Below are 12,285 nucleotides of genomic sequence, written 5' to 3'. Positions count from 1 at the left end.
TTGAACACAGGAAAATCTTTCACCTTGCATTCTCTAGAATATTGATTTTATAAATGGTGATTGAACCCTAGGCCAGACTCTGCCATTGGTCTATTACCTAAAAACAGTGAGCTCATTTGATCACCAGATGGCCTCAATTTTCTCTTTTTATCTAGAAGAGCACCATTTACATTTTTTGAGGTACTTTATGCCTTCACAGAGTAGATTTAGATGTGGAAGGGAGACTTAGAGAACATCTAATCCAGACTTCTAATTTTATGGAAGAGGAAACTGAGGTTTAGAAAGATTAAGTGGCCTAATTGCTGAAATAAACAGCAGGACCAAGATTAGAACCAGTTCTCCTGACTTGTAGTTCATTGTTTTCTCTAATGCGTTGTGTTGCTTTACAAAGGCAACATTTCTTTTATTGAGTCCATGCTCTGGGCATAGCATCATGCTAGGATTTGTGTGGCATTCAGAAATGTAAGATAGCCAGTTTGCAGTCTGTGAAAAATTAACAATGTAAGAGATATCTTTTTTTTGGGGGGGGGTAGGCAGTGAGGTTAAGTGACTTGCCCAGGGTCACACAGCTAGTAAGTGTTATGTGTCTGAGGCCGAATTCAAACTCAGGTCCTCCTGAATCCAGGGCCAGTGCTCCATCCGCCTAATGGCTTGGAAGGTTTGAATATACTAGTGGAAGTTAAGTGGATGATAGAATGCTATTTAATTTGTGTTCTTCCAAACACCTCTAGATGTTTTGTATTCCCTTTAGTGGCATGTTGCTAGTATCTCTTTGGGTGTCACAAAGTACCTGTGAGTTAGGGATCATACAAATATTATATTTGTTTGACTGTTGAGGAGGTAAAAGCACCAAAAGGCCAAGTTACCATCACATAAGCCCATCTAGGATGGTTTTTGGATCTCTTCCTTCCTTCTGGTGCCCTCTCTACTGCTCTTATGGCTTGTTCTGCTTCGTGACAGAGTGGAACAGATGGGGATGATGCAATAAGAAAGGAAAATAACTGATGCTGTTCTGGAAAGGGAAGAGTGCAGGGGTAGAAGGTGTCAAAAAACAATTTGTTGGTTTGTATTTTGGATGAATGGTTTTGCTAATATCTGCCTAGGATAATCTAAGATATAATAGACATTGAAACTGGTTTCTGAGATGGGGAAGCAGTATGGTTTACTGGAAACAGCACTGATCTGGGATCAGGAGACCTGAGTTCTAGTCCTGGCTCTGTCATGAACCAGCTATATGACCTTCCCCTCCCTGAGCCTCAGTTTCCTTATTTGTAAAATTAGGGAATTGTACCATTTGGTCTCTAAGGTCTCTTTTAGCATCCTATGATTATAAGTTTGACAATCACTAGGTTCTGTTTTCTAATTAGATCAGAAACTACTATTTTGTCTTTTGTTTAAATCAGATTGTTTCGAATAAGAATATGCATGTATATCGGAATACGCTTGCTCACTCCAGACTTGCCTTTTTTTCACTCTTACAGAACTATTCAGGCTTTACAGACGGCATCATACTTATCTCAGCAAGCTGATCTGAGTGGCATTGTAGAGGAGATTGAGGTAGGAACTGAGCATTCCACCTGGGAATGTTTACTTTTAATGCTTGACTGAAAACAATTATAAAAAAAGCCCTTCAAATTGGAAGGGACCTCAGATTGGGTCATCTAGTCTAGTCTTTACCTAAAGCATAAATACCTCCTATAGCATCCTCGATAATGATCAGCTTCTGATTGAAGAGCCAGAGCTGGGGAACTCCTTGCGGCCTGTTCCATTGTTGAACAACTCTCATCGTTTGGAAGTTGTTCCTTATGTAGTGAGCTAAAATCTGTTTCCCCCTGATTTCTACCCACTGGTCCTAGTTCTTCCCTTCTGGGACCAACTGTATGGTATAGTAGATCAGAAACTGAATTGAGACTCAGCAAACCTGCATTAAAATCCCAGTTTTGTCATTTATGACCTATCTGTATACCAGGCAAGTCTTTTTACCTCTCTGGGTTGCAGTGGTTTCCATCTCAGTGTGATGAGAGTATTTAACTAGCTGTTGCTAAGATACCTTCCAAGTCTAAATCCTGTGATCATAAGTCTAATTCCTTTATCACAGGATGGCACTTTAAATATTTGAAGACAGTGTCTGTCTGTTTGTCTGTCTGTCTGTCTCTCTCTCTCTCTCTCTCTCTCTCTCTGTCTTATAAGATCCCCTGTGGATTCTGATTCATCCCTAATACAGCGGGATTTATTACCTTATTTACCCTAGACTGCTGTTAGTGACCTGTCCCTTGTATTTGTGTAAGATAACATGGCACTCAAATAGGCTTTTATATTTGTTTCTACTCACTTTCATTTTCTCAGATTTGGCCCATCATTTTGGTCTTAAATGTGGATCTCTTTGGATCCCTATTGTAGTAGGATATCTGCAAATGGAACCATCTTCAGATGTTTTTCATCCTTCCATTTCAGTGATCTGTGTATTTAGGCTGTGACTCTAGGTGTTTTTCAGCTTGAAGATTCCATATGTGGATTTCGCTTTTACTCTCTCTAATCCCAGCAAGACAGTTTGTTCTGTTTCTCTAATGCCAGGTTGCTGTATGTTGGATAAGGAAAAATTATTTTCCCTATTAATAACAGTACATGCTTGCATAACTCTTTACTTTTTTATAAAGTACTCTCTTTAAAACAATTTGGTGAAGGAGGTAGAAGAAGATAATATGATGTTAATATCCCTATTTTATAAATGAGGAAACTGAGGCTCAGAGAAGTGACTTGTCCAGGTTCCTGTGGCTCACAAGAGGCAGGGCTGGATTTTGGGTCTTCTGACTCCCATGTTTAATATTCTTTCAATTCAAGAAATGTTTATCCAGTACCTCTTATGTATAGGGCACTGCTAGATACAAAGACAAAGATGAAATAATCTTTGCCCACAAGCTTCTATTCTGCTGGGGGATGCAATAAGTACACATGGTACAGCAAAAAGATCAGTGGCAGAGGATCTGAGTTCAAATTCTGCCTGTGCCACTGTCTGTGACAGTCAGCTAATCTCTCTGGGTCTCAATTTCTTCATTTGTAAAATGAGGGAGTTGGGCTAGATTGCCTCTTAATCTTTTTTCTGGATCTAAATGTATGATCCCAAGGAAATATGATCTGGTTTGAGAAAGAAGGGAATACTAATAGCTGAGGAGATCAGGAGAGGCTTCCTGTATGAAGTGACCCAAGTTGAATTTGGGGGGAAGGTAATGATCTTATAAGGCAGAGGAGAAGGGAGAGAATGAATTCTAGGTCTGGAGACACTTCTGCAAAGGTATGGGGATGGATGGAAAAAAAGATTGGCTCTCCCAGATTCCTGATGCTGCTTGTAAGTTGTGCATTGGAGTAAAGAGTGAGGCCTGTCTATATTGACAGATATCAGATGATCCTGTGATTGCTTTCTTTCTTGAGGAGCACTCTAGGTTTGCAGGAAACTTCTGAGATTCCTCAGAGCTCAGTATGCTCATTCTCATAGAATAATGATAAGCAGCTTTGTTTTAATTACACATATAGTTTCTTTGATTTGACATATTTTGGTTGTGTCTTTTTGTGGCAGGACCTTGTTGCTCGTTTAGATGACCTGGGTGGAGTGTATCTACAGTTTGAAGAAGGCTTAGAGCCCACAGCATTATTTGTTGCTGCCACCTACCAGCTCTCAGACCACGTGGGAACAGAGCCACCTTTTAAAGAGTATTAATTAGACAGTTAACAAAATATAAGACAAAAAACCTTTTATCTACTAATGCCAGATGGACTTTTTTTTTTTTACAAAGGCTAACTGTTAGAAAAATGTGAGAAAAATGTGATCACTTCAAATACACATTGGTAACCTAATGTACATGTTCACAGAAGCCCTGGTCAGAATTGTGAAGTAGATGAAATTCATATTCGTTGATCCTCTCCCTTTCCCCTAGCCCTACTTATTTCCTTTGTATTGTTCTCTGACCCTTCTTTTGCTCTTCTTCCTGTGGCTCTCCTCCAGGGAACGTTCTCATGCTTCATAATTACTCTTCTTTCCTGGTAGTTGAAATACCTTTTCCCCTGATTTGGATGACCTCAGCTAGCTGTTAGGAGACAATGTGGTTAAAGTAATCCCTAATAATCATCGAATCCTTTAGTCAGATGGCACTTCAGATGTCATTTAGTCTACCCATTACAAGGAGCATGAATCTGTGATGCAGTGGTCATCCAGCCCCTACTTGGATACATCCAGTGATGAGGAAAACTATATCCCAAGGTTCTTTTCCTACAGCTATAGTTTTTACATATTTCTTCCTTATACTGACTTAAAATTTTCATTAATCCTAGTTGTAACTCCTGGAGCCACTTGGAATAAGTCTAATTGTTCTTCCATACGACTTCTTTTAAGTACTTGGAGACAAAAACCAAACAAATATTATTTGCATATAGGTTTCATGTTGTTTATCCATTTCGCTGTTCTTGGTCTTGCCTCCTCCCCATTCTCACCCCTTGGATTCTCTCTATAGATATTTTTCTCCTGGCTATATAAACCCAGTTCCTTCTATGGATTCTTGTGTGACATAATGATTTTCTTTGCCCTCATGCATTCTAGCTAGCCAGTGTTCCTCTTAAGTGTGTGTAAATGACAGGTGATCTTAATCCTTGAATATGTTTCATTTTTTAAAGAAAGACCATGACTATTCAGATGCCTCTGTCATTGGTAGAGTAAATGTAGGCGATAACTTTTAAGCTGGGCTGCCTTTGTGCTTCTTTGTACTCATCCTTACTCAGAAGAACAGGAATCTACAGCAGCTGCCCCTCTTTTGAAAGTTTGCCAATCTCTGCCTCGGAGTATTTGTAAAGCAAGCTTCTGTTGTTCAATATTTAGAAGGAATGATTTGAATTAGATTATTGAAACTTCCCTGTTGCTATGCATTGTTAAACACTGGAATCTTCTCTAGAGAGTTCTTAGGAAATAGTAAACAATTAGTTGTCCAGGATGTTTGTATTATAGTCCTGCTTGAAAATCTCTGCACATTTCTTTCCAGTTTGAAGACTCTGCCTTATAGTTATTCATAGTAGTTTCATTTATATATAGGGCTTTTCCCTTCCACGTGAAAAAATTAACAAGCCAGAGTAGCTCACCTGCTTTAAAAGACCTTTTTTAAGTTCTTTCTGTAAGTGATAGTGGAGAAAAATATGCTACAGAGTGATAGAGACAATTTAGAACATCAGTACTCCAGGGTAGAGAAAAGACTGAGCTGATGAAACATATATTCAGGGATTAAGATCTTATGTCTTGGTTTTTCCAAAACAGGTGTGTGACCAGAGGAATTAATCCTGTTGTTACTTTTTACAGGGCAACTCTAGTGAGTAGTCACAGACTTTAAGGTGTCAGGGGCCAAGTGATAAAAAAAATATAATTGGTAAAATTACAGATCATGGTTTAATGTTGACTGAATTTCACTGTCAGGAACAAAAGGTTCTTGTTAGATAGTGAGGTATGTGTGTTATAGTTTGATGGAAGGAAGTATTTCCTCTTTAAACATGCCAGCTTCATAATTTTTATAAATACCTTTTATTCTTTTGGTTTAGGAATATCTTTTATTCTTAAATTCATCATTTAAAATCACTTCCAGATTTTTTTTTCTCTAAGCTAGTACATCATTTCCTAATGGATAATGGTTTAAGTTCCTTTCAGATGTAAATCTCTGGTTTTGAAAGTTCTTTTAAATAAAAATATAGCCCTAATTCGTCTTATAAGGATGGGATTTGGAGAAAGAAAGGTAGTGGAAATAGGAAGTGAAGGGATGTGGATTTAGTGAACAGTATATTTTGTTGTAAGTGCTACTACTGTGTACACTGTCTCATGTCCACAAGCATTAATTAAACATCTGCTATATGCCTGATTGTATGCTGAGCACTGGAGATATCTGGTGAAGGAGATAATATACAACAAGTACAAGCCAAGCAGGTAGAGAGGAGGACAGGAGGAAGAAAATTTTAGGCCAGCCAGTAAAAATGTATTTGATCATATACTTATGTGTGGATATATTTAATCTTAGGGAGTCGATTTGCCTTTATCTATACCTTTGATAAGTACATCAGTAATGTCACTAGCATAAACTACACAATAGTGAATTTTTTCTTTTAAAATTTCATGTCATCACAGTAATAATCTGCAGAAATATTTTAGTATGCACACATGATAAAAATTGGACCAAAGCCATCATATATTTCTGCTTATTCTCTTCCATTTATAAATTTCAGTTTATAACCAAAAGACCTTTTATGCCACTACCTAGAAAATGGAGGAGTGACTTTAGAAGGAGTTGACCTAATCCCCCCTTTGAAGCTGACAAAAAAACAGGAAGCATATTTCACATATTCTTTCTTACCTACTCATTATCTTGAGATGTTCCCCTTTTCCTTCAGGATCAAGTAATCCAGCTGGTGAATGCCGTTTTCAGCAAAAAGAATTTTGACTCTCTCTCTGAAGCCTTCAGTGTTGCTGCTGCCTCCGCTGCGTTTTCTCAGAATCGCTATCACCTTCCTGTTGTCATTGTTGCTGAGGGGTCAGCTTCAGTGTCTCACCAGCAACCTGTTCTCCGGGTAGGACTTCCACAAACTTACTTAGAGTCCACATTGAATAGCCAGTCATTGGTCTCATGAAGGAATACATGGTATTTAGGATACCACTCAATTCATGGAGGGAAACGATGCATGGATTTGCACCCTCTACAAATGCCTAATCCTTATGTTTAAGGTTAATTTTTCAAAGGATTTTAAAATAATACTAGCTTCTGTTGTGTGAGTTAACTGCATACGCAGCATTTCATTTCTGTGCCCATGATAGCCCAAGAGGCCTTCATCTGTAAGAATACACTCTTCAAGAGCAAGAGGAAGCTCAAAAGGGGATACAGACTAGCAGGGCAATTTTGTTACCATTATGTTAAATTTAATATGTACTTTTAAAAAAGTTGTATGTTGTAGAAGTTCACAGTTTCATATATTGCCCTCTTCTGTTGTTTATTGAAATGTTCATGATTGATATTTAAGGTCATAATTTTTAAATTTTTTCTAAAAAAGTAAACAGAAATGTACTCTCCAACACTAGACTCTTAGAAAATATATTGCTTTGAAATTTAAGATTCCTAGATTAACTCCTGTGTAATCTTAGAATTTGCTGAAATAGATAATTGAGTCCTTTTCATTCAAGGTAGTGAGGCTATAGCTGTCTTTCTTTTCCTTAAGTACCCATTGCATCACCCCGGTTTTCATCCATTAAGAGACCTTGCAGGATTCTATCATTGAATAATTCTAAAGTATAACTTTGTCAGGTAGAAATTGTGGCAGCTAGGTGGTGCCGCGGCTAGAGCACTAGGCCTGGAGTCAGGAAGACCCAAGTTCAAATATGGCCTCAGACGCTTACTAGCCGTGTGACCCTGGCCAAGTTACTTAACCTTTGTTTGTTTTAGTTTCTTCAACTGTAAAATGGGGATAATAATAGTACCTACTGCCCAAGGTTGTTGTGGGGATCAAATGAAATAGTATTTGCAAAGTGCTTAGCACAGTAACTAGCACAAAGTTGGTACTACAAAAATACTTATTCTCAATACCTTTCCCTTCCCTAGAAGTCATATGACATTAAATACTAGCATCACTTTGACATCCTTTTGAATATTTTTTTTTTATTGAACATTTTCAAACTTCTGTAGGCTCAAGAAGAATGCTTTTGAATATTTCAAGTCCAAGTGGGTGGGTTGACTGCAAACCAAAAATAAGCTGAAACCCTCCAAAGAAGTTCCTTTTGTAATATTTTCTAATATGTGTTAAACAATCTAGGACCCATCTATATGTCTGCAGTTGTCCCAATAGCAGTCATCTTCCAAAGGAATTCTGCTTGTTAAGAGTTTTTAGGCACTCTGCTGTAGCCTCCGTTGAAGTCCTCATAGTGGTGCCTCATTACAGTATAGTAGTGACCCTGGAATCTTGAAGGCTTTGCCACTGAAACCCAATCTAAGTCTTGCCAACTGGAAAAGGTTGAGATAACAGGTCTGGTAACAGATTGAATACCTTTCATCCAAAGACTGGCCCAAGTCGGTTCCAGAAGACTGGCAGCTTGGGGATGAATTTTTTTTTAGGTGTAACAATTGACAAACACTGGACAGAGGGGGGCTCACATTGTATGTTAGTGGAGTTTCTCTTGAAATGAAATAATGAATTCCTGAAGAATAATGTAAGTGTGATACATAGACAGCATGGTGTGGTCTCGGAGGTAAGAAATCCATGTGCTGGTTCTTGCTGTGCCATCCAATCCACTGTGTGTCCTTTGACATTTATCACTAACTAGGTCTCAGTTCCCACATCTGTATAAATGAAGGGTTTGGACTATGTGATCTCTAAGGTTCCTTCTAGTTCCAAAAGCTTGTGATCCAGTCCATTATTTACTATAAATGTTATCATTCAGGTCAGCTTGATTATATTTGATTTCTGATGTCAACTTATAGTCAAGAATTTTCTTAAGTAAATTCACCTGAGCAGATCTCTCCCGTAATTGTTTGAAAGGGGAAAAGGGAAAAAGCATTTATTAAATACCTACTATGTTCGAGGCACTAAACACAGATGTTTTACCAATATTATCTCATTAGATCCTTGAAACAGCCCTTTGATCTCCATTTTACAATTGAGGAAACCGAGGCAGACAGATCAAGTGACTTGCCTAGAGTCACACAGCCAGTATGAATAAATAAAAAGTAATCAGGTGATAGTCTTTTCTTCTACATGTAATTTTGTATTTCTTTCCAGCTGCAAGTTACTAATGTTATGTCACAACCACTGGCTCATGCTTCTGTCACACTAGAACGTGCTAAGTCTTCTTCTACTAAAAACACAGTCCTACAGCAGACTGCATTCACTCCTGCAGGGTAAGTCCTTAGACCACTCTGCTGGCCTTATAGCATATCTTTTAATTAAAAACAACAACAACAACAATTTCTTTCATTCAACAACGATTTATTGAGCGTCCGTCATATGCAGAGTGTGGTGATGAGCACTCAGCATACAATGATGTAAGATGTGATCCCAGCTTTTAAGAATCCTTTACTCTACTGGATATAAGATATTTGCATAGCAACTGTAATACAAGTAGACTGATAGAATATAAGGGAAGTACAAAGAATTACAGACTTTACTATATGAGAAGTCCAGTGTATTAAAGCCTTAGATTCATTTATAACATTACTTCAGCGCATGTAGAGATCATTCCTGGACCGGGTGGGGTGGGAGGAGGTGGAAACATGGAGGATCCAATAAAAGGTACATGAAGGAAAGAGCATTTTATATTACTGGTATGTTAATTTACTTTTAATAGTTAGCTGGAACTTACAGTTAGCTAAAGGCAGAGGCACTCACTGATATGGCATACTAAGAAAAAAGGCTGTAAAACATGTCTCTATAGACCTGGGGTATTGTTCTCCCATAAATACACAAAGCATCTGTGGTAAGAGTGGTTCTCTACGTAAAGTACATTGATAGTAAGGCACATACACAGTGAAAACATGCAGCCAAGGCAGCTCATGCCTCTAGCTCTTCAGGATCTTGACATCTTTTCCCTTCTCCTGGTGGCATCACACTGTCCCCTTTTCCTGGGGGCTGTTTTATCTCTACTGGGCAGGTAAGTCAGCTCAGTTCCCAAGGCCTGCTCTTGGCTAGCAAAATTAACTTGAGGAAAGGACATTTTATCAGGGTTTTGAGTAATGCAAAGGATTTCAACAGTTGGTATTTTCTTCTGTTACCTGGGTACATTTTATGTCTGTCCAACGAATCCACTGTTCCTGTCTTAGATTCTAAGTTCCTAGGGATGTGGGACTTGATCATATGGTATGTACCATAACACAAAAACACTTAAGTCTGGTTATGATAAATATCTGAGTATAACATTCCATGGAGAGGGAATGGTATGAGCAAAAACTTAGAGGTGGGGAATTGTAGTAGTCTCCTGGTTAATGAAAACAGCCATTTATTAATATCATGATTATAAAACCAAATCTAAGCTTATCTTTGGCTATAGAAATTCTTTGAATAAGCCTTCATTCTTATTTTACTTTCATACTTGGTTTATGGGCACAAAAAATTCTGGGCTTTTTATTTTTTTAAAAGTTGTCTTATAAAATTAAAAACATAGATCATAGTATCATAGATTTAAAGCTGGGAAGGACCTTCAAGGATATCTAGTCCATGCATCTCATTTTGCATGTGAGGTAACCAAGGTCTAGAGAGGTTAAAAGACTTGCCCAAGATCACACAGGAAGTAAGTGTCAAGAGCTGGGATTTGAACCCAGGTCCTTTAACTCCAAATCCAGATCTTTCTCTACTGCTGGTTCCATCTCTTATTACCTACCTTTTTGGGTAACTGAATGTTTGCAGTTGATCACATTGTTGTTTTAATAGCTTTTTAAAGCCTAACCAGCTTTTATCATTATCAGACTTAAGAAGCTTAGAATCTAAGATGGAAAGAACAGATTCATTGGACAGACAAAATATGCACAGGTAACAGAAGAAACATTTTTTAAAATACCAATTTGAAAAACAAAATAATTAATATAAAGAGGAAAAGTGCATAATGTGTACCCAGTAGTAAAGAGGTCCACGGGAGTTACATATTTTGATGGTTAGATTCAGGAATTCATCTTCTTTTTTAATTAGTCATGGAATTTTTAAGAGCTGCTATGAAAAAAGAAATAGAGTTTCACCTGCTAGGGGGTGTAGGATATCCCAAATAAAGTGTAACTTGGAAGACTTGGGCAAAACAAATTTGTTTGGGAAACAACAGAGGAGGTGGGATAGAAAGCAGTTAAAAGAAGTGAGATTAACTTGGGCAACCTTGAAATCAGAGTGAGACCCTTACTCTAGTTGTTATTAAAGTCAGCAGGTAAATAGTACCAGACTGTTGTATTAAAGAGGCAATATAATGTGGTTGTAGTAAATCCCTGGCTCTCCTACTTCCTATGAGATCAGAAATGAGTCGTTTAGCCTCTCTCTCTAAACCTATATTTCCTTCTCTGTACAAATGAGGTAAAAATCTATTCTGTTTATGTTATGGACTTTTTGAGCAAATTAAGAAATAATGAGTATAAAGCACATTATGAAATATAAATAACTAAGAAAGTTTTATAAAGCATTATTGTTGTTGTTGTTATTAATGACCTTCTTGAATAAGGCTTTGACAACTATGCTCCAATTCACATAGAGATGGTTTTGATCTGAACTTCATGAATGTCAAGCCTGCCAGTGGTTACTATGACTTCTCTATCCGCGTTGAAGGTGATAGCCACTACATTGCAAATATTGTAGAGGTAGGTGCTTTTCTTGTCATCTTTGTTGCTGTAGCAGTGTTGAAAACAGTGTGTAAACAGGAATAAATCATTTTTCATTTAGGGGATTTTGATCTCACCCTCTGACCAAGCCAGAGCAAGCCTATGGAAGAAAGTTAAATATTTGGACTGTCATTTAACAGTCTGCCAATGTTGTATTATATAAAAGAATTGAGTATATGTGCTTTACAGGTATTGTGAGTGAAGTGGCCTTTTTACATCAAGTTAAATGCTTGTTGATAGCTAAGCTTACATGGAGTGGTATATGATAGGCATTGAGAAGTTGCATATAATGTACAACCTATAGTCTTTTATAATGAGAATATGTTTGAGACTTTTAAAAATTCAGAGCAGTTGTAAAAGCAAAAATTATCTCATTTATCTAGTGATATCAGGGAATGAGCTCTCCCCAGTATGTGAATTTTGTGTGTGATAGGGGTTGTTTTGTTTTGTTTTGGCTGACACTTTTAATTTAACATTCCAGAAATGCCAGGACATATAAATTGAACTTTGTTTTCAAGATTTTTTTTTAATTTTAATTTATTTTTACCTACCCATTGAGAAGACAAGAAATAATACCCATTATACTTGTGAAGTCATGCAAAACATTTCTACACTAGACATGTTGTAAAGGAAAAAAGCAAGAAAAATTAAGAAAGTGAAAAAAAAATGCTTCAGTCTTCACTCAGAGTTCATTAGTTTTCTGTCTGGAGATGGATAGCATTTTTCATCATTAGTCCTTTGGGATTGTTGGGATCCCAATTGTTGGGATCAGTTGGGATCATCACATTGATCAGAGTGGCTAAGTCTTTCACAGTTGGTCATTGTTACAATATTGCTGTTTTCTTCTGGTTCTTCTCACTTCACTTTGCATCAGCTGCTATAATTCTTCCCAGGTGCTTCTAAAACCATACCCTTTGTCTTTTCTTAT

The 12,285-nt window shown here is 37.5% G+C and overlaps 1 protein-coding gene across 3 annotated transcripts in view; it reads left to right on the top strand.

Moving 5' to 3' along the window:
• RPN2 (ribophorin II) overlaps positions 1-12,285 on the top strand; it is a 55,124-nt gene that overhangs the window by 19,352 nt on the left and 23,487 nt on the right. For all 3 annotated transcript variants that reach the window (XM_078150223.1, XM_078150224.1, XM_078150222.1), the window contains exons 5-9: positions 1,482-1,557; positions 3,575-3,709; positions 6,415-6,591; positions 8,788-8,906; positions 11,231-11,336. In XM_078150223.1, the coding sequence (XP_078006349.1) occupies positions 1,482-1,557; positions 3,575-3,709; positions 6,415-6,591; positions 8,788-8,906; positions 11,231-11,336 (613 nt within the window). The remainder of the gene's footprint in view (positions 1-1,481; positions 1,558-3,574; positions 3,710-6,414; positions 6,592-8,787; positions 8,907-11,230; positions 11,337-12,285) is intronic.

Source organism: Phascolarctos cinereus, unplaced genomic scaffold (genome assembly GCF_003287225.1).
Source record: "Phascolarctos cinereus isolate Bilbo 61053 unplaced genomic scaffold, phaCin_HiC Scaffold_2;HRSCAF=192, whole genome shotgun sequence".
Classification (NCBI taxonomy): Eukaryota; Metazoa; Chordata; class Mammalia; order Diprotodontia; family Phascolarctidae; genus Phascolarctos; species Phascolarctos cinereus.
The sequence above is the reverse complement of the archived record's forward strand: the minus strand, read 5'-3'. Positions and strand labels throughout refer to the sequence as shown.